Source organism: Malaclemys terrapin, chromosome 10 (assembly GCF_027887155.1).
Source record: "Malaclemys terrapin pileata isolate rMalTer1 chromosome 10, rMalTer1.hap1, whole genome shotgun sequence".
Taxonomy (NCBI): domain Eukaryota; kingdom Metazoa; phylum Chordata; order Testudines; family Emydidae; genus Malaclemys; species Malaclemys terrapin.
Genome location: NC_071514.1, coordinates 54158408 through 54180743, shown reverse-complemented (window position 1 = coordinate 54180743; position 22336 = coordinate 54158408). Strand labels below are relative to the sequence as shown.

At 45.3% G+C, this 22336-nt stretch overlaps 2 protein-coding genes across 8 annotated transcripts in view; one reads left to right on the top strand and one right to left on the bottom strand.

Moving 5' to 3' along the window:
- SLX4 (SLX4 structure-specific endonuclease subunit) overlaps positions 1-16852 on the bottom strand; it is a 41004-nt gene extending 24152 nt beyond the window's left edge. For 3 of the 7 annotated variants that reach the window (XM_054042477.1, XM_054042483.1, XM_054042484.1), the window contains exons 1-8: positions 16777-16849; positions 14443-14530; positions 13327-13429; positions 6781-7396; positions 5767-5890; positions 4468-5230; positions 2867-3118; positions 1273-1450 (exon numbers count right to left, since the gene is read on the bottom strand). In XM_054042477.1, the coding sequence (XP_053898452.1) occupies positions 1273-1450; positions 2867-3118; positions 4468-4834 (797 nt within the window). In that variant the 5' untranslated portion in view covers positions 4835-5230; positions 5767-5890; positions 6781-7396; ... (1 more) ...; positions 14443-14530; positions 16777-16849. Of the gene's footprint in view, positions 1-1272; positions 1451-2866; positions 3119-4467; positions 5231-5766; positions 5891-6780; positions 7397-13326; positions 13430-14442; positions 14531-16776 lie in introns of all 7 variants that reach the window. The other 4 variants (XM_054042479.1, XM_054042480.1, XM_054042481.1 and 1 more) reach the window with 4 other exon arrangements.
- Positions 16853-17323: 471 nt separating this feature from the next.
- TRAP1 (TNF receptor associated protein 1) overlaps positions 17324-22336 on the top strand; it is a 65663-nt gene continuing 60650 nt past the window's right edge. Inside the window, exon 1 of the mRNA XM_054041608.1 lies at positions 17324-17497. Within this exon, the coding sequence (XP_053897583.1) occupies positions 17410-17497 (88 nt within the window). The 5' untranslated portion in view covers positions 17324-17409. The remainder of the gene's footprint in view (positions 17498-22336) is intronic.

Below are 22336 nucleotides of genomic sequence, written 5' to 3'. Positions count from 1 at the left end.
AAAATACTGAAGCTGCCTAATTGCATTGTGAGCTCCCTCAAAGGAACACCGCCCATAGCCTGGAATAATCAGTTCCTATTGTCTAGCCTGAACAAAATAACGTTGGTGTACTCCCTTGAGCCATCAGTTTACCCACAAACAAATCTAGTGTTCTCCCTTGAACCATTGTTCTCTCCCTACAAAACTCCCTACCCATGCTCAAGTAAGTGCTCTGATGCCCAGATTCAAAATCTGCATCAGTTCCATTGGGACTTCATCTTCTCCTGATTGATCGTGCTGGAGGTTCTGCCTATCCCCAGCACTCCGGACCCGCAGCTACCATCACCACCTGGGAACCCCGACCAATTCAAGCTTCACGGAGTGGTGAGCTCTCTCTAGATACAGCCTTCTGACCCTGACTTGTGTGATCAGTTATAGTTTATTAAACCTGACTTTTATAATCAAATTTAAGTTAGATTTAATATTATAACTGTTTTGTTTGTTTCGCTCCCCTTGTATAGTTATTACCTGGCAATAAATAACCTTCATGGTTAAGCTGGTTGCTTCTCTCCCTCTCGCCCCCGCTCGTGGGTGTTTTTTGGCTTCCCCATTCGCTCTGCAGCAACACTCCTTGTACCTAAGCTAAAGATTCCTGCAGCACCCAAAAATCCTGTGGGGTTTGCTCATCAAACGGATTACTACCAAATAACCATAACTTGAAAGTGGGAACAGGGACGTGCTGAACCTGGGACATAGGAGGGTGGCAGATTGAAAGTGCTGCTCGACCCAGCCCGCTCAGGCATACTCTATTCCGGTACGGTGCCCATGGCGTATGAGGGGGACAGCTTGGAGGTGCTGTTCGACCCAGCCTTCTGAGTCCATGGGCCTATGAGGGGGACAGCTTGGAAGTGCTGTAGGACGAAGACTACTTTGTGGGCTGGGACCGGCAGCACTCAAACTTGGATTGTCAAACACATGCTTTCATAGACCATCACTTGCTTACTAGCCATGCTGTCTTCATTAACGCACCCCGCTAAGGCTTACACTGAAAGACGCACGCTGGGAGAGTAGCAGAAAACTCGGCCTCACCCCACACTCCAGGGAGAGCCATGGGACAAAGAATTCAGTCCCTGCTGTGACCCCCCACAACAGGTTATATTTACTTACATCTTCAATGTTAAAATTACCGTGACACAGCCTCAGCGTTTATCCTTTCCTACAGTAGCTAGGCTGGCTGAGTCTTTAGCCTAGGAGGCCGGGGAGAGAGGGCAATAATAAACACTGGCCTTTCACCTGTTAACATGCTGCTCCCGTCGTGTTGCATTCATGGCTGAGAGGTCCTTCTGACAGATCTGACAAAAAAATAAGCCTGCCTCTTCCAGACTTCCAGGTACTTCTTCTTTGAGCTCCTGCTGGAGGGCCACAGCCAGAGCAACATCTGACTCCTTCGCAGGCAGATCCGGAGTGGTCACTAGGGTGAAGGAAAGATCTTCTCAGAGATAGCGCTAAGCACTGAACCTGTTATATTCAGTTATTATTTTACTGAACTGGATACTTAAAAATAAAATGTGAACTTTCTCTAGCACCTTTCATTCTAAAGGGTCTCGAAGTGCATTGCAAACTATACACACAGCATCACTGAAATGAAGCCACTTCTGGGATGGACGGTGGCAATTAGCACACCACCATACAATACAGCAGAGAAGAGCAGTGGTGCAAGTAGGGCGGTCCGGTCCGGTCTGCCAGTAAGATAGTTATACCTGGTACACTGTATTGGAAAGGCAGAGAAGGAGCAGAAAGTGGGGCAGCTCCTCTGGTGTGACTGTACCATCCCCATCTGTAACACCACCCTGTTCCACGCATTTTTGTCTAGCGTCTCCTGTCTGGGGTCTGTAGGCAGCCCTGCCAGAGGGCAGGGCTGGGGCGGTACTGGTACAGCTGCGCCAGAGGACCTGCTGGCGTGGGGCCCACGCTCTGCTCCTTTCGCCATTGCGGTTTCCAGGAGGAACTTTCCCAGGAACTTCAGGGCTCTCCCAGGAAGGTCAGTGGCGAAAGGAGCAGAACGTGCAGCTCCTTTGGCATGGCTGTACCGCCCCCAGCCCTTCTATGTAGCTACATGCCTGCGTCTCCTGTCCGGGGTCTGTACAGCAGCTCCGCCGGAGGACAGGGCTGGGGGCGTATAGCTGCACCAGAGGAGCTGCCAATGTGGGGCCGCCAGGGCTCCTTTTGCTGCTGCGGTTCCCAGGAGAGCCCAGTGGTTCAGGGCTCTCCTGGGAACAGTAGCAGTGAAAAGAGCAGAACCCCATGCAAGCAGCTTCTCTAGCATGGCTGTACTGCCCCTAGGCTCGCCCTCCACAGCTTTGTCCTCCGGCGGGGATGCTGTACAGACCCTGGACAGGAGACGCAGGCACGTAGTTACGTGGAAGGGCTGGGGGCGGTACAGCCATGCCAGAGGAGCTGCACATTCTGCTCCTTTCACCGTTGTGGTTCTGGAGAGCTCTGCAGTTCAGAGTTAGCTTTTATCATTATTGTTACACTGGAAGAACAAAAGAGTGAACTGACTCTGCTGGGATTTGAACCTGTGCTTCCAAGAAATCTATTTCAAACAGGATGCTTAGATCACCATCCCCTCCAGGATCTAAAAGCCGGTTACAGACATTAACTAAGCCACACAACAGCCCTGTGAGGCAGGTATTGTTAGCCTGATTTTACAGATGAGGAAAGTGAGAAACACAAGAGATTAAGGGATTTATCCAAGGCCACGTAATGAGCTAGCGGCAGAGCTGGGAATAAAATCCAGGAATCCTGAAGCTGACTCCCAGTCTGGCACTCTAACCACTAGACAGCACTCCTTGTATATTTAGGATAGCTTGCAAGAGACATATACCATTCCCTGGCTGGTTCTTCTCCTGGATCACATCAAGGATGTTTCCATCTGTTACCGTCTCTAGCAAGCTGCTGCCCCGGGTATGTTTCAGCTGTTTTGGTTCCACTCTCTTAAACTGCTGCATCCTCTCCAGCACCAGCTCTGCTACCCGCAGCCTGGTTCCTGAGATCTGGAGCGTCTTCGCAGGGGATGAGGTGGAGGTTGCTGGTTCTGCAGCAGCAGCAGCAAAGGGTGATCTACGCTTGTCACTGCCTGGTGGGGAAAAAAGCACAGTCCTAGTAACTGTCCCATCTGGGGCTTTGCAAATCTGCATTAAACACCAGCTAACAGTCCAGATGAGAGGGTTTCAGAGAACCCTCCTCCTACAGCAGCCTGAGCCATTCTTGATTTTGGAGTATGCTGATTCTGAGTGGACTGGATGCACAATTTGCTTAGCTAGTGAGTTTCACCCCCGTAATAATAATCATACCTAGCTCTTCTACAGCACTTATCAGTAGTTCTCAAAGTGCTTTACAAAGGAAGTCAGTGTCATCAACCTCATTTTACAGATGGGGAAACTGAGGCACAGAGCCATGACAATCTGGCCCCAGGTCATACAGCAGGTCAGTTACAGAGCCGGGAATAGGACCCAGACAGTGATGAACTGCCAAAATATTAACAACCGGTTCCCTCCTCCTCCTCACCCCACGAGGGGGTCCTGCCCCATCCAACCCCCCATGTTCCTTGACAGCCCCCCGTTCCCCCTGCCCCATCCACCCCCCTTCTCTCTGTCCCCTGACTGCCCCAGGAACTCCTGCCCCTGACTGCCCCCCACCGCCCAACCCCTGCTCCTTCCTGACTGCTCCCCAGGACCCTTGCCCCCATTCAATCCCTGTTCCCTGCCCTCTGACCACCCTGACCCTAATCCACCCCCCCCAACTCCCCTGCCCTCTATCCAACACCCCCTCCCTGCTCCCTGACCGCACTGCCTGGAGATGGAAGCTGGGCCAGGGCCGCTGGCGGAGCGAGGTGAGCTGGGACCGGGGGAAGGGCAGGGAGCTGCTGGAGCTTCCCGCAAACCAGTGGGAACCGGCTCCAGCTCACCTCTGGACCCAGATCTCCTGAATTCCAGTCCCATCCATTGGGCCACACCAACTCCCAACCAGCGCTTTAGGATCTGACTTCCAACCTCTACCAATGATGGGGCCTGAGAGATGCTGAGCAGTAGGAGTGAAGGGTTTCTGGACAGGAGAAATAGGGAGGAGCAGGCAGAAGGAGTTGCCAGGCAATACCTCACTGCAGCCTTGGCTGCTTTGGGGAACCCTCCCTTCTCTGTGCTTCACCTGACCGAGGGAGACCTCTCCTATCTGACAACACTATTGAAGAACAGTTACTAGGGACAGTCAAAGGTGTCAGTCTAATGAGTTGAATACTGTCTAATGCACTGTCTAATGGTATGGGTGAGCAAAATGTACCCCCTGTGCAATCCTAACTGCCTGGTACCCCTCTCTGGGTGGAGTTTAGAAAAGTTCATCTGAACATGACAGTCCTTCTAGCACCAGGCTATTTTCCATTAGAAATATTTCAGAGTGAGGGAAGGAGACGGAGGTTGGAGATATTACCTGCCAGGGTGTTCTGGCTACAGTTTGGTACCATAGCATCCAACTGAATGGCAGGAGGGTCTCCATTTTCATCTCCCAGTGGAGGCCCATCATTTCCACAGGCTGCAGCTTCACCTTCTGGTTCATGCCCCAATGCCTGCTCATTGGGGTCCGTGCACCCTGGCCAGCCCATTCTCTTTCCTGCAGAGGAGTCATGCTGGCTTTTGCTCTTAGCAGTTGACTTGCTCTTTTTTAATTTGCTTTTTGTTGCAGTGCTCCTTGTCCTGCTCTGAACCTTCCTCCCTCCCTCGGCATCTCCAGCCTTTTTCTTGACCCTGCTCAATAGGTTAGCACAGAGTTCTTTAAAATCATTGTCCAGCTCATCCATCAGCCACCAGCCTCAAGACACTCAGCTTGGCTTCAGTGTGATGGAGCGTGTGGGAGTATTGGACTGGGACAGCAGGGTCAGGGCAGGTCTGCCTCCTTTGATGACCTAGTCCTCATTGTACCTTCCACCATCCCAGAGATCTGCACACTCTGGATTCCAACAAGATCAACAGTGGGTACGTTTCTGGCTGGTACAATATTTCACCCTCTATATTTACAGCTTAGCCATTAAGTCTAGTACAATCTTCAAGGAGTCCATTTGATATCATTCATATTTAGAGGACTTCCTTGCTCTTTGACGGGTTCGACAGCAGATGGACAATGCACTCTGTTTAGAGGATGCCCCAGGATCTTCATGGTGTGCTAGAAGGCTTTCCAAGGAGCTTTATCATAGCATCTAAACAAAAGAGATAAACAAGAGTGTAAATGAAGGATGGTCTGTATAGGCATATTCTGGAATAGGGTGGAGCTTTGAAGATTAGTGCAGGAAAATCCTGAATAGATAAGGCACATAACTGACACAAAGTATTATCAATCACTGAACTACCAACAGACACAGGGTGTGTTAGGAGGTGAGACACAAGCATTTCAAAGTAGGTTCCTGACATTAGGCACAACTATCACATACACAGAAGCATGTTTCCTACTTTATGAATGGGCTGGAGCTCAGGACTTGAGTGACTTTTTTTTTTAAATAATAGGTTCTGGAAGTGAATGTCACGGAGTGGAACTAAAACCACACACACACCTCAGATTGAACACCTCTGCAATCATAGTGTGAAATTCAGTTTTTTGTCAGAGCACCTTTTAATAGGATGGCCTGACATGTATAAGGCTTTTTCTGCTCCTGGTCTGTGTCTGGGAGCAACTCAACTATACATAGTCAAGCCCACATCCCTTCCCTTCCCACTCTCTCTATACACAGATACTTACTGCTGCCTGATCACTTTCAATGTTTGCCGCTGTCACTGCTGGTAAACACTGCCTTGCAGGACCTGAGGAAAGGCACTCAGCAAACCAGGACACTGGCCACTCTACACAAAGTTCCATCAAAGTACTAAACAATCAGAGAACAAAAATATCAACAAATATCGCTGTTTCTGTGGATACAGACTAACATGGCTATCCCTCTGATACTTAAAAAATATCTTTAATCTCTCTGAGTTATAGTAAACTTAACACACTACTCAGGGGTTACCTGGATAGACATGTCCAGATGGAAATTGATCAAACACTAAGTGATATTACAACTAGATCTCTATTCTTAGAGTGCTTTCTTCCTAGTTCTAGAATTTGGTATGGTCATGACTCATTTACAAGAGGTCATATATTGCTCCCAATTCCTATTGCTTTCAGTCCTGAAACTGAGCATTTCACTTGGAATGGCAGCAGTCGCTGTTCAGTTTCTGCAGCAAAACTCTAGGCACCAAAAGAGTCAAAATGCAGGAAAAACACAAGATGGGTTGTTTTTTTAAATGGCTTGGCTTCAGTCACACAAGGCGAAGGAATACTGGTTATACACTTTATGGGTTAGCCTCTCCTTTAAGCAATGACAGACGTTAATGGATATTTTTCTTTCAACATAGTTTCCCAAACCTGTAGAGACTTTGCTGTGAATTCAGGAGTAATTTCTTATTAGAGAGAAACAGATTTTTTTTTTGTAGCTAGTTCAGACATTTATTTTCCTGGACAGAGTCTTGAGACAATTATCCCTACAAACTGACCATGTTCTTCTAAGTAGAAGACAGCATAGAGAGAGAAACTGAATCTTCAGCCTCTGAGTTTCTACACAGTCCTCACACAGACAAACTAGTGCTGTCACATTACTTAATGGTGACCTCCAAATACTGTACTTTTAAACAAATCCAGCACTTCTTTGATTACTTTATGTGCTCAATGCCTCAAGTAGGGTAGGTGAGATGGGCAAAGCACAAAACTAGAACTTACTTTTTATATTCCTTCTTTTTCAGGTCTCAAAGACTGGATTTGCAGGCTCTTGGTCATGCACTGTGCTGATGGTATCATATAAAACTTGGGGCTTGTCTTCACAAGAGCACACAAGAAAATTAATCCAAATTAAACTAATTTTGTGAATTAAAAGCGGATTAATTAAACCACATTAAATCCCTGCGTGTTTTTTGATTCACTTCCAAAGTGAATTAAGATAAATCAAATTAATGCTGCTTTAAATCTGAATAAGAGTGTCCACATAGGGGTCCAATGCAGTTTAACTAATCCACTTTAAAAAAATCATTCAGATTAACTTTCCCGAGTATTGCTATGTAGACAAGCCCTTAGAAATCCTTTGACATTGACTTAAAAGGGAAGGGAAGTATTGCTTCTTCACAACACTTCATGGGTTTGCAAAGTGCTCCTTTTAAATATCATATGCTCTTCCCCTATGGGATCAAAAAATGAGCAAAATAAAATAAAAACAACAGCACTTAGACCATCTAAATGCCAACTCTGTGATCCAGGTGGGTCCTGTGACTGATCTCCCATCACTAGGGTAGTGCATGCTGGGATGTCACAAAATGGGACCAATAAAAATGGATGTTGGGACCTGGAAAAAAAAGGGGGGGGGAGTAAGAGTTAATTATATTCTGAGTGCCCCTCTTGCCTAGGTTATTTGACAGACAGGGAAAGAACTCTAAATCATAGAATATCAGGGTTGGAAGGGGCCACAGGAGATCATCTAGTCCAACCCGCTGCTCAAAGCAGGACCAATCCCCAGACAGATTTTTGCCCCCTCAAGGATTGAACTCACAACCCTGGGTTTAGCAGGCCAATGCTCAAACCACTGAGCTATCCCTCCTCCCAAGGTGCTAGATTGTCCAAAGAATTTGCCGTCTCCTTTAAATAGTGTAAATTATTTAAAATTGGCTGTAAAATCAACTATAAGGGATTACAAGGTTCAGCTGCCTTGGGCTTTTTTTTCCCTCCAAGTAGTGGAGTACTCTATGGAAATGATGACTACAAAAATAAAGTGAACCATGAGCCCTTCTCAAGAGGGAAAGCATGAAAAAATGAGTGAGCAAATCTACTGGAAGAGAAAGAAAACTAAGCACCACTAAAATAATAATTATTATTAATAAAAACACTTTATTTCTCTAGTTACTTCTGAAATAAATGACTTCTTCTCTCATTGGAACATTGCAATTGTGACATTGGATCTAGTCCAGTATTCTGTCTCCAACAGTGGGCCAGGCGCTTCAAAGGATGGTACACGAAACCATGTAGTAGGCAGATGTGGAATAATCTGCACCCCACATTAAGATAATCATTAGGGATTAGGATGAGATTTAAACCCAGAACCATGAGATTTAATATCCCTTCCAAAATGTGTTAGCAGTAATAACAACAACTCTGGATATTCTTGTTATCTATAGAATATCCAATCCCTCTTTGAATCTTGCTAAATTTTTGGACTCACTGACATCTTGTGGCAATGAGTTCCCCGGTTTAATTAGCTGCTGTGTGAAAAAGTATTTCTTTTTATCAGTTCTGACTTCACCAAGTTTTAATTTAAAACCCTGTAAGGTGTTCAATTAGAGTGGTCACCAACAGTGTTCCCTCTAATTTTTTCCACACATGTGCAGAATGAATTTTGTTATGTGCACCAATATGGAGGTGATGTGTGGTGGGGGTGGGGCTGAGGGGCTCGGAGTGTGGGATGGGGCTCAGGGCTGGGGCAGAGGGTAGGGGTGCAGAGGTGTGAGGCCTCCGGCTGGGGGTGTGGGCTCTGGGGTGAGGCCAGGGATGAGGGGCTCAGGCTGGGGCACAGGGTTGGGGTGCGGGATCTGGGATGGGGTTGGGGATGAGGGGTTCAGGACTGGGGAAGAGGGTTGGGGTGAGGGGAGTAAGGGCTCTGGCTGGGAGTGCGGGCTCTGGGGTGGGGCTGGGGATGAGGGGCTTGGGGTACAGGCTGTCCCAGGTCCACAGTGGGGAGGACTCCCCCCAGGTCTCTCTCCCTGCAGCAGCACCGGGGCGGGGCGGGGGGGAGGGTGGAAGGCGCATCCCCCCAGCCCTGGCAGGTCCGGGGCTGAGTTGGGGCCAGGGAAGGGGCGCCCTGCCCCCAGCAGGTTCAGGCTGTGGCTGGGTTCAGGCCGAGGGAGAGGCGCTCCTCCCCTGGCAGGTCCTGGCCAGGTGGGTTCTCTGAGCGCCTGCGCAGCGCTTAATATGCTGCTGCATGGCTGCGCAGCTTACAGGGAACTTAGATCATCAACACATCCACAGAATACCAGGCATTCTGGTACTGGTGCGTGAGATCACTTCGGTGGGGGCTGAAAGGCACTCTCTTCAAAACTGCTTATTCCATATGTGATACTGGACAATGGTTTTATATTAGTACCAGATAGGGAACAAACCACACAAAAACATAAAACCAGAAGCTTAAAAATTAGACAAATGGCCTGTCTATGTCCAAATAGTTTACATTTCCCCCTCCTATGTGCATTCCTTTACATTTATCATCCCTTAACTTCATGTGCCATTGTGTTGCCCATTAACCTAGTTGGATTAGGTCTTTCTGAATTTCCTCACAGGTCTGTCTGGTCCTGACTAACCTAGATAACGTTGTGTCATCTGGAAAATCTTATTACCTCACTACTCACTTCTCTGTCTGGATCATTAATATACATACACCGGACCTAGTACTGAACCCTGAGTCCCACTGTTAACTTTTTGCCATGATGAAAATTGAGCATTTATTTCTACTCTTTGTATCCTGGCTCCAAGTCAGTTTCTGAGCTATGACAATACTTTGCTTTTCACCCCATAACTATTTAACTTCAGAGTGGATTGAGTTAAATCAAAGTGATCTGAATCACCAATTTTAATCAGTATTTAAATCAGCAATCAGGAAACCTTGATTTAACTCACTGATTTTTAATCTTGTTTTGCTTTTGTACTTTTTAGTTATTTTCCTAAAGAAAGGTTGATTCTCACTGGTTGGTAACCATTATCACATGTTGATTTGCAACTAAATATAGCCTCTACACTAAATTTGGTCCTTCTTTTTGATAACCAGGAGGATACACTATATCTATACACATTTATTTAAATTATACAGGCCAACTCACATTTATTCAGACTCTTAGCTTTTATATTTTCTATTATGTTAGAAAATGGTGAATGATGGATTTCTTATTTACTAGATGATTAGTGTTTTATTTGTTATTTGTGTCAAGTTCTATTTAGATGGAAATTGAAATTCAATTAAAAATGCACCAAAACAGCATTTAAAAAAAAAAATATTTTAAATGTGCTGGACACAGAAGGAAACAAAATTATCAGAACATATTTTGCATTTAAAATTCACTGATTTACTAAGCAAAACAAGTATTAACTGTAGTTAGTGAACTGAACTGGTTGTTTCTAGTCACCCTATCCATTAAGATTTTAGAACTAGTAGAGCTGGTCCTCTCCCACTTAGTTTTTGCTCATAGGTTGGAAGAGGAAAACAAGCTTTCCTGCTTTTTCAACTCCCACTCAGTTTCTCAACTCTGAATGAATTAGTCATTGACCTAAACTAACTGAATATACTGATATGAAGAAAATATTCTCACTGCACCTGCAGAAGAGGAGGCTACTGCTGTCAAAGATTGGTTTAGCACTTCAACAAACTATGGTCCCAGATGCTCAACCAGTGAGCACCACCAATTCAGGGGTCTGACTTTCTTTAAAACTTAGCAGCAAACATGTCCTGCTTACCATTATCTTTTTATTTTAATTTGATTTTAATAGTTTATAAGTTTAGGCCTTAATATAAGCTATCAATTTCAAATTTAAATATGTTTATTTAAAAAATAAACTTGTATTTAACTTAAATGTTAAAATTCCAATTAAAACACAAAAAATATTTTTATCCACTCTGCTTAGCTTCTTTAGCAGCTTCCTGTGAGAGACCTTGTCAAAAGCCCTTTGAAAGTCTAAACTATGTTGACTGGTTTTCCTTTATCCACTACTTTCCTGACATGTTCAAAGTATTCAATAGGTTAGTGAGACATGATTTTCCTGTGCAGAAACCATGCTGATTTGACCCTCTCACATTATGATTTTCCAAATGTTTTATCATTATATTTTAAATATCATTTCAATCAATTTACCAGGTACAAATGCAAGGCTTACTGGTCTGTAACTCCCCAGTTCACCCCTATAATCTTTTTTTAAATAATGTAAAACATTTCCTACCCTCTAATCCTCTGGTGCAGTAGCTGTTTTTAATGAGACTGCACATTTTTTGCTAGCAGCTCGGCTCCTTCAGGACTCTGATGCACCATCTGGGCCTGATGACTTATTGTTTTTAAATCATCAATTTGTTCCAGGATCTCTTCTTCTGTCACCTCAATCTCAGAGAGTATCTCATCTTTATCATCAGAAAAGTGCAGGTCTGAGGTAGATATTGTCCTGAAACCTCTTCTGTATTCTGTAGACACCTATTTTCTACCTTGCTGCTAAATACACTTCCATGTCCATTATTCGTGAAGGCCTCATTCTCAAAGTTCCGGATTCTGCCATCTTTACTGATAAATAATATCTTACTCTGTGATTATTCCCTTAATTTGAACAGGATTACCTGGCAAATAAGGCCATCAGTAAGGGTGGCAAAATCAGACCCTTTAAAAATTAAGGGTCTGATTCTGACACCATTATTTGTTGTTCCCTTGAGGAGACAGTGCAGATTATACCATCCTACAGAGAGCCCTGCTGGTTCCATATGCCCACAGCTCCATCAGCAGCACAGCCTTGACGGAGAGTGCGTATTCTGATGTGGGATACAGGGAACTGGGAGGAACTGATACATTTGCACTGCCTGACACTGAAGAGCAGGAGACCTGGACTCAAATCACAGTCTGTGTGCCAGCCATAGCTTGAACTGCTAAAAAAGCAGCACACCCATGTCTGGGGGAGTACATCACCTCACTCAACAGCAGAGCAATAAAGTATTGGCACTGATAGTCCCTCCAGGGTGGCCATAACTTAAGGAGGTCCCAAGGGATAGGGTCAAAGTAGCGGAAAGGTTGGAGGCACCTCATTCTTAAAAAAAGAAATTAAATGTTTCTTTTTCCATATGCACCTAGGTTTCTAATTATAGAAAGTTCCCAATGGAGAGTAGCTCCATGCTGCTGTGCAGGCACCATAAATATTACTTCTCCTCCCCTGAAGGCTAGTTACAAAAGATCTGGAAGATTGGTAGCAGAGTCTTCGATCAAGCCAGTCAAAACACAGCATGGGGAAAGAATTGGTGTTTGTGCTGGAAACTACATCAGAAAGAGACCCCCTGGAATATTTCCAACCCGAGTATTGCAACTACAAACATTCCTACAGTTCTCAGTACTTCCCATTGCTGCTGGAGAGAAATCCAGAGATACAAAACAGACCTTCCTGAGGAGCAGAGACCTCTATGCCTCTCACAGACCTTCCCTCATGCAGTCTCTCTCTATTCAGTTCTACATAGGTTCTTATACCATGCTCATCACAATAGTATCTCCAGCACATTCACTTATCTGTAAATACAGTATGGCAGACTCACTATATTGCTGGACTGTTCACAAGGTATGGCTTCTCTATGGTCCTGGGTGTGCAGAAAACATCTCAATGTGCAATGGCAATCAAAAAAGCTAAAAGAATGTTAGGAACCATTAGAAAAGGGATAGATAAGAAAATATCATAATGCCACTACAGAAATCCATAATGTGCCCACACCTTGGATACAGTATGCAGATTTGGTCATCCCATCCCAAAAAAAGATACATTAGAATTGGAAAAGGTACAGAGAAGAGCAACAAAAATTAGGACTGTTCATCTTAGAAAAGAGATGACTAAGACTGGATATGATAAAGGTCTACAAAATAATTAATGGTGTGAAGAAAGTGAATAGGAAAGTGTTATTTACCCCTTCTCATAACACCAGAACCAGGGGTCCCTTAATTTCACTAAGTACTTCTTAACACAATGCAGTGTCAACCTGTGGAACTCGTTGTCAGGGGATGTTGTGAAGGCCAAAACTATAACTGGCTTCAAAAAAGATCATGGAGGATAGAGCCTTCAAAAGCTATTAGCTCAGATGGTCAGAGGTGTCACTAAACCTCTGACTGCTAGAAGCTGGGACTGAATGACAGTAAATGAATCACTTGATAATTGCCCTGTTCTGTTCATTCCCTCTGAAGCATCTGGCCACTGTTGGAAGACAGGATACGGGGATAGATGGACCATTCATTGGTCTGACCCAGCCATTCTTATGTTCTTATGAATCCATGTACAAGTGCAACCACAAAATACCATCAGTACCACATTCTAGGCAAATAGCTTTAAGAAGTCTCCCTAATAACCCCACCTGCTCATCAAGCTGACCAAGTCTATTGAAAATAAACTTTCTGGTTTGGTTCATTGCTCTCAAAATGTATTTTTACATTTCTCTCCAGTAAACTACTTTTTCTCTTACTAACTTAAGTTCCAGACCACTCAGTATCCCATTGCAATGTTACTTACCATTGTTACACACCCCATCTGAGTGCTATTGTTGAGCTCTGATATCATACAAACAATTTCAGTTTAGAACAGGAATTCCCACTTATTTCCATTCTGCAGATTACTGCATAAGAACAAGAGAATATCTCACAGACCCGCATTTGAAATCCTCTGACGCCTACTTCTCAAAAAGATTAATTCAACAACCATAAACAAGGGCTTTGCACACACTGAAACATACCGGTAATTTGAGATTGACTGGTCTAGAACAAAGTATTTAATCATAGCACCCTGTTTACGTTGCTGTACCGTATCACTAGGCACTTCCACTGGATATCCCTATGATCTTATACAGATAGGGCGGGCGGGGGAGAAATCATACATAAAAGGACCTGTGGTCTATTTTTCTTGGGCTCTAAAGCTGATATTTAAAAAGTTTCTAGCTGTTTCAATAACAAAGATACATTGTTGATGCACTGTTTCCTAATAATCAGCGTGCAAAAAACTACCTCCAGCCAAATAGCAGCAGCAGCAGAGGTGGAAACTCACCTATCCCCATCCCATGGATCTCAATGAGATGTGATCTTCAATCCCACTTGGGACTTTTTCAGTGCTAAAGCAATGATTTCACCCACCTGGAGACATGATATTTTCTAACATCTGTACAATGTCCAGCACAATGGGGACCCAATTAGGTCTGGGGCCTTTGAGTATTACCATACTATATGTATTTACTGATGATGATAATAATAAAGGCTCTAATCATGCAAACACTTACACTTGTGCTTAACTTTACTACCATGAGTAGCCCACTGAAGTCAATTCAACTACTCATGATATTAATAAGTAATACATCATAAAAAGACCTAGCTTTTATATAGCGCTTTGCATCAATAGATCTTGAAGCACTTTACAAAAGATGTCAGTATCATTAACCCCATTTTACAGATGGGGAAACTGAGGCATAAAGGGGGAAGGTGACTTGCCTAAGGTCATGCACCAGGCCAGTGGCAGAGCTGGGAATAAAGCTAAGCATGTGAATGTTTGCAGGCTCAGGGCCAACATTCTGTCTTAAACCACCACACACCCTGCTTTCCCACCCAGGATGAGCTCTTTCTGTACCCAATCCCTTCTGACCTTGAAAGTGCACTGTAGATTCCCACTTTGCTGCCTTGAAGAAGCTGCAGAGAGAGTCCTCAACTGCTGAATCCCCAGGTAACGTGGCCTGAGTGAACATGCATTAGCTATTTTTAAGCAACAGCACAAGTGAGTGAAGCAGCTAACCATGAATTTGATTACTATAAATATCTGTAACCATAAAACAGTGCTGCAATAGCCTAAGGGGAAAATCCATGCAATTTTTAAACAATATCCCACATTTTAATTTTTACTGCAAATTCCTAATGGCATTTATTATTTCATCTCTGCACCGCTTGGTTATGTGTAGAATCTGCATGAAGTGCCTGATTCACCTCTCTTGCCTGTTTAATTCTACTGAAGTCAACAGAGTTATTTCTGATATACATTGATATGAGAGAAGCAGGCCCTAGATATGACAATTGTTTTGGCTTTACTTTACTAATACAAATTTAACTTTTAGTGAATTTAATCCTAGGGATAGATGCCACACTGAATACTGAAATCTTCAATCCACAGAACAATTACTATAGAATATAGAAATTGCCACCTGGATTGGATCTGAGATCCATCTAGTCTGATATGCTGTCTCTAACAATGGCTAGTACCAGATGCTTCAGAGGAAGATGTATGAAACCCCTCAGTATGAAGATATGGGATTATCTGCCCCCATGAAGACCTCACCGTAATCCCTAATACACCTCTACCCCGATATAATGTGACCCAATATAACATGAATTTGGATATAACACGGTAAAGCAGTGCTCCGGGGGGCGGGGCTGCGCACTCCAGCGGATCAAAGCAAATTCGATATAATGCGGTCTCACCTATAACGCGGTAAGATTTTTTAGCTCCCGAGGACAGCGTTATATTGGGGTAGAGGTGTTGTTAGAGGTGGGTTTGAGCACTGAAGCATGAGGTTTTAATCTCTCTTTCAAAATATGTTACCATTATCTATTGTAACTATGAATGTTCTTGTTATCCACATAAATGCTCAATCTCTCTTTGAATTTTGCTAATGTTATGGCCTCAAAGACATCCTGTGGCAATGAGTTCCACAGTATAATTACACTTGTGAAATTTTTTAAAATTTGCCATAATTTAATTCCTTGTTCCTGTGTTGTAAAACAGGGAGAACAGAAACTCCTGATCTACATTCTCTATACCAGTAATTGTTTGATAGACTTTTATCATGTACTATCACAGTCCACTTAGAAAAGAGATGACAATTTTAAAAGGTATAATAAAACAGTGGCTTTACTCTTCCTTTTAAAGGGCATTTATTGACCAAATGCCATACTGTAATATGTTTTCTCCACAATTCCAGTTAAATGTTTTGCCACTTTTTAAAATCCATGAAAATCAGACTGAATTGTATAGCAATGTTTCCCATTGTCCTAGACATGGGTTACAGATAACTTTTTACCTATACTTAATTTTTTTTTTTAATCTAGTATTGTTTATGCTCCCCTGAACCAAGGTTTGTCCCTTTCTAGGCCATGGGAAGTTGGAAAGGTTTAGGGTGATACGGCCAACTCGACTTCTGGCACTTACTAGCTACAGAAAGGAGGAGGTAACATTGGTAGGCGTGAAATGCACATTAGGAAAGCTTAACCAGCGCAGTGCCGTGTCAGGCACTCATCTGCTGGCGGGCAGGGACTGCCCGTCGGGCTGTCACTGGGCTCACCCCATTTCCCAGCAGGACCCTTCATGCTACAAGCCGCTGCTGGCATAGGCGCCAACTTTCCCTGGTGCCAGTGGGTGCTCACACGCCCCTGCCCCAACTCCGCCCTCTCCCTGCCCCTATTCGACTCCTTCCCCAAATCCCTGCCCCGCCTCTTCCCGCATTCCCCCTCCCAGCGCTTGCGGTGTGAAACAGCTGTTTCGCAGCACAAGCGCTGGGAGCCAGGGGAAAAAAGCGGGCACACGGCGCACTCAGGGGAGTAGGCAGCAGTGAGCTGGGGCAGGGAGCTGCAGGTGGGTGCAGAGCACCCACCATTTTTTCCCCGTGGGTGCTCCAGCCCCGGAGCACTATGGCTGCTGGTGTTCGGGAGACATCATATGACACAGTGATGATGGTACGATGACATCAACGCAGCGCAGCATGACGTGATCATGGTATAACGGCACAGTAGTGACATCACCTACATGTGCTGACATCATGAATGCGGTGCTGATGTCACGATGACAGGAGGGCTGCTCGACACTAGCTCCATGCGAACAAGCAGTGGTACCAGGGCTGTCAGGGCAACAGGGAAGCAACCCTCCCAAGCTGTAGACAGGACCCCGCTCCCGCTACACCTGCTCTCCCCGGCCTCCCCCGGCCCCTCTAACCTCTGCTAGGTGGGGCGGGCTCCATCCGCTCCGCACTCCTGGACACTAACAGTCAGGCGGCAGCCAATTCCGTTCGAGGCGCATGCGCGCATAATCTGGCGCGCATGCGTAGAACAAGCGGCGGCCGTTGCCCGTGAACACTAGAGCGCTTTCCGTCACCTTGTCCCTTCACGCATGCGTAAAGCATACCGTCAGTGCACAAGGCGCACGTCCCAAACGTGTTCTACGCATGCGCACAGCCACCCCTGTGTGCCCGCTGGGCATGCAGGGGCGCGCGTGTGGAGTGGATGAGCATCTGCTAGGTGGGAGGGCGCGGGGGGACAAGGGGCAACCAGGCCGGGGGATGGGCACCCGCTGGGGGAAGGGGGCTTTGTAAGATGAGGGCGTTGCCCTTGAAATCCGTCTCGAAAGCAGTGAGCGGACATCCTGCCCGCAGCTCTGGGCCGCCTCTCTGCGCCTGCCCGGGGAGGGGGCGGTTCCTGTCACGTGCTTCTGGGTAGCACAGGCAACGTGACATCATCAGTTTGCGCCGTGTCAGAAGGCGAGAGTCCCCCTCCCCCGGCGGTCGCCGGTCCCTCCCCTCACACTCGCCGCGTGCGTGTTGCGTGTGCCCAGCAGAGCGAGCGGCCCGGCATGGCCCGGGAGATGCTGTTGCGCGGAAGCCGCCTGGGGGCCCTGCTGCGGGCGGGGAGCCCCGCGCGGCTGCGGGCGCCGGCGGCAGGTGAGGGCGGGGCCTGGCGGGGCTGTCCCGGCGTCGCGCGGCTCGGGGGCTGGTTGGTGGGGGAGCCGGGAGGATCGCGGGCTGGCGGGCCGGGCTCGGACCTTACGAGGGGTCGCTGCTGTCTTTGCCTGGCGCCCAGGGCTAGCGCGCGCGGGATGCGGATGTAGGGCCTCAGCCCGCAGCTTGAGTCCGAGGGTCGCGCCGGCCTAGCAGAGGAGCTGGGCGGCCCCTGCCGGGAGCACGTGGGAGCTGGACCTGCAGTATGCAGCCGGCACCGCGAATCCCCATTAACTGCGTTAAACCCCTGCCTGCTGCTGGGGCAATCGTGTGGCTCTCCTGCCGTGTCTGGCTGCGGTAAAGACATCCGCGTTTCTAGGTGCAGCCTCTCAGCCAGGGTAGAGATTGGAACAGCCAAAAGCAGAGGGGCAAACCAGAATGAACTCAGTGATACAAGCAGGGGGAAAACTCTTCGTCTGTTTCTTACGAGTTCTAAAGTGTAGCTTGACCTAAACCTGGTTTATATTCTGGTATAAATCATTGCAGTAGAAATAAGAGAACAGAGTCCAAACTGATCTTCAGACTTTTCTATTTGAAAACTATTATACTGGAACGTCCCTAGTTCACATCTACCTGGAGACCCATCACAAATTCCTCCCATGTACTGTATAAATGAGTAAGAAAGTGAACAAACACAATTGAAAATAAAGTTGTGTTATGGAGTGTACTCGAGTTCATTTATTTTGAGAAGGGTAACTTATGTAAAATACTTCATGGTACCCTAATTAAAACTAATAAATATCCTGTGGTATATTTTCTGAAGTTAATTATGTCTTGGTGATTTATAAGATTTCATTATAGCACTTGGCTATTTAATCTTTGCTGGGATGTGGAGAAAATAGCTGAAATTCTTGTGAGGATGTATGTATCTGGTGAAGTGAGATGGTCCCTACATGTAGAATAAATTTATGGAGATATCCCATCTCCTAGAACTGGAAGGGACCTTGAAAGGTCATTGAGTCCAGCCCCCTGCCTTCACTAGCAGGACCAAGTACTGATTTTGCCCCAGATCCCTAAGTGGCCCCCCCTTAAGGATTGAACTCACAACCCTGGGTTTAGCAGGCCAATGCTCAAACCACTGAGCTATCCCTCCCCCCTATAACCTAGGTCTTGAACCCAGGCCTAGGAGTCCCTAGATAACCACTCCATAGTGGCCCTCACCCAGTGTCTACTGAAGCCTAGAAGGTAGTTTAACACTCAATTCTAAAGAACAGGAGACGTGAAAAGGGAGCTAGGGGAGTGACCAATCTTCTTGTTAAAATAATAAATAAAAATGAACCTTGCTTGGACAAATGACCTTTAGAGACCTTCCTTCACACCAGTTTGACTCCTTTTTAAAAAATGCCTTTCAGGAAACCAACAACTTAAATACAGTCTGCTTAGCTGAGTAGGATTCAGTCTTTACTGGCAAGGTTCCAGCATTTAAACAGTCCTAAACACAGGCTGAATGAACAATCAGGTGTGTTAGAAAAAATGACTTTATGATTTCACTTGAGGTCACTGTTGTGAACTGCATTGGAAGAAATTTGTAGTACCTGACCAGTGGCTACATCACTGTATGCCAGTCCCTTAATCTTCAGAAGCACAAATATTCTCATTAAACTGAAAGGAACAAACTCTGAGCCAATCAACATACAGTGTCTGTTGAGTGGCAGGGTATTGTGGGACCTGCCCACTATGATGCACAAAGCACTGGGTGATTATCAGAGCTTAATTTTTTAGTCTAAAAATTGCCTTTTGCCAACCCTGTAGAATGAAAGACTATAACAGGGTTAAAAAAGAGCTAGATAAGTTCATGGAGGATAGGTCCATCAATGACTATTAGCCAGGATGGACAGGGATGGTGTCCCTAGTCTCTGTTTGTTAGAAGCTGGGAATGGGTGACAGGGGATGGATCACTGGGTGATTACCTGTTCTGTTCGTTCCCTCTGGGGCACATGGCATTGGCCACTGTTGGAAGACAGGATACTGGGCTAGATGGATCTTGGTCTGACCTAGTATGACCATAGGAAATCGACCTCTTGGTGTGAAGGCCTTTCTTTCCTTCAACTCTGAGTACTGAACTCACCAGCATGGGGAATTTTAAACTTTCTTTAGAGAAATGATTTTTAAAAGTTTTCATACAGGCATGTTCTCTTTCACTGCACAGCTCTGAACTCTGCCTTTTCTGCTGTCCCTGCTGGACTGTTTACTGCACACACAAAAAAGGTGTCTCGGGACTTTAATCCTGTCACTCAGGGATCATGTATTCATGAGTATTTGTACTGTGCCTAGTACAATCATAGAAATGTAGGGCTGGAAGGGACCTCAGGAGGACATCTAGTCCAGCTCCCTGTGCCGAGGGAGGACCAATACCTAGACCATCCCTGCCGGGTATTTGTCTACCTGTTTTTAAATACCTCCAATGACTCCACAACCTCCCTACGTAACCTAGTGCTTATCGATCCTTATCGTTAGAAAGTTTTTCCTAATATCCAACCTAAACCTCCCTTGCTGTAAACTAAGCTGAGTACTTCTTGTCCTAGACTATTTCTTATCTTATCCTCGGTGGACATGGACAGTAATTGATCACTATCCTCTTCATAACAATCTTTTTGTTACTATTGTGCCCCCTCAGCCTTCATGTCCAATTCTTTCAACATTTCCTTTAAACCTCTTCGTTTTTGTTGCTGTCCTCTGGACTCCAGTTGGTCCACAACTTTCTTGGAGTGTTCTGTCCAAAATTGGACACAGTGCTCCAGCTGATGCCTCACCAGTGTCAAGTAGAGTGGAACAATTACTTCCCATATCTTATGTATGACACTCCTGTTAATACACCCCAGAATTACATTTGCCTCATTCTCAACAGCATCACATTGTTGACTCATTCAGTGGGGCCCCGATTCTGAGTGGGAGCTTTGGGTGGCCCTTGCAATACAAATAAAGTTTGTGTGATCTAATTTAAATTAGACCAGTGTAGAGATTTTGAAGTAGCTTTTTGTATCCCACCTCCATAACCACTCCTTTTTATATATTAAGAATAGGTGATTTCACTTCTGTGAACATTTATTCCCCCTTGGGAGGTGTGAGTCCTGGATGACTCTGAGCTGGTTTGGTGCTCTGAAGACAGTGACTCACCTGGCCCAGAGGTCTGACAGCAGTGCCTCACCCTGGCATCTCTCAGTCCCTGGTTTTACAAAGTTTGAGCACTGCAGGGGAAGTGTGCTGAGTCCCATGCAGGAGAAGGAATGGCATTCATTGGCTCCAGAGGCATCTATGTCTCTCCTCTGTCTGGAGGGCAGTCGCAATGGCGTAGGACATGGGAGGGCAAACTACGGCGCGTGGGCCAGATCCGGCCCATCAGGGCTTTCAATCAATTGTTACAATATACATGTTGCTATGTGTTTACATTAGAGAAGGCAACGCTAAAGAAATGCATGTTGCACTTGGAGCAACAAGTGTGTTTGTGGTGGTCCTTAATTCTTGGTAGAGTTCATTCCGTATTTCTGGACCGTCTCCCCATAGAAAGTTCTGTCTCCAGCACAGACAAGCTTTACTCTTATTGTAGAAAGTTTGATTGTGCCAGAGCAGTGTAGGTGACAACAATGGTCTTCATCCCAGGCTTTAGACGATCTTTTAGATATGTTGGGTCCGGGCCATGGAACATTTTGAAGATAAGGGCTGAGACCTTGACTTGATTTGAAGTTCTATGGGAAGCCAGTGTAGACAGCGGAGGACAGGTGTGCTGTGCTCGTGTTAGTTTGTGTTGCTGAGGAGATGTGATTAGCTTTTTATTTTTTTAGCTTTAAAGCCATATGTATGAGGTGTTGGGATATTTGTGTGAATTTGCTGGCATGCACTGCTCTGGAATAGGAGAGAGATCCTGGTTCTGGTCAGCCGAAGGCCTTTATTTGGCAGCTGTCCCTATACAGCAAAGCACTTGAACACATTTTTAACGTTGGGCAAGTGTTGTAGCCTAAAGGATTAACCTGCTTGCTTGCATATATATATCTTTTCTTATAGTTTAAGTATTTGGTTTATTGTAATAGGTTTATATAGATTTATATTAAAGTAAGTAATGCAAGGAACCTACAGGCCATATCCTGTATGTTAAGCTAAGGCAAAGTTAGTATATCTATATCTGGGACCTTTCACCCAGATAGCAAAGTTGGCCTATATTGAGACCTTTTAACTAGATAAGTACCCACGCATATGTCTAAGACCTCTTACCTAGACAGACAGATAATGGAAGAATGGTAGGGGGATTTTCAAGTTTGTACCCACAGACTTAACAGGTACACCACAAGGAAAGAACTGAAATGACTAAAAAGAACAAAAATAACATGTGCGTAGGTACATGTCATCAATATGCACATACATACTAGCCTATGAAGTAAGGGTACCCTAACATTTTTGTGGGTGCCGAATGAAATTTTGGGCATAGGAGGAAGGATTTCTGGCACTTGTACCCTATAAAAGAGGTGACCCACCTGGCTAGACTATCTATCCCTCTCTAGACACGACACTACTAACTTTAATAGTCTGTACTCGTTCTTTTCAAACTTTAAGTTCCAAGGGCACTAGGCTAAGCTTGGTTTTCCAGAAGCTTTTGTTCTTAATTTTGTTTGTTTGTTAGTTAAGTAAACTCTAAGTTAGCTTTGATAGCTCTTAGCATTAGCTTCTTTTAAGCTCTGCATCTCTCACTCAAGAATTGAGAAACCTGAACCGCCCAGGGTCCTGTGTCTCTTATCACCAGGTTATAAAGAAAGGGTGTGAGTATTTTAACCAAAGCTTTGTAGCATA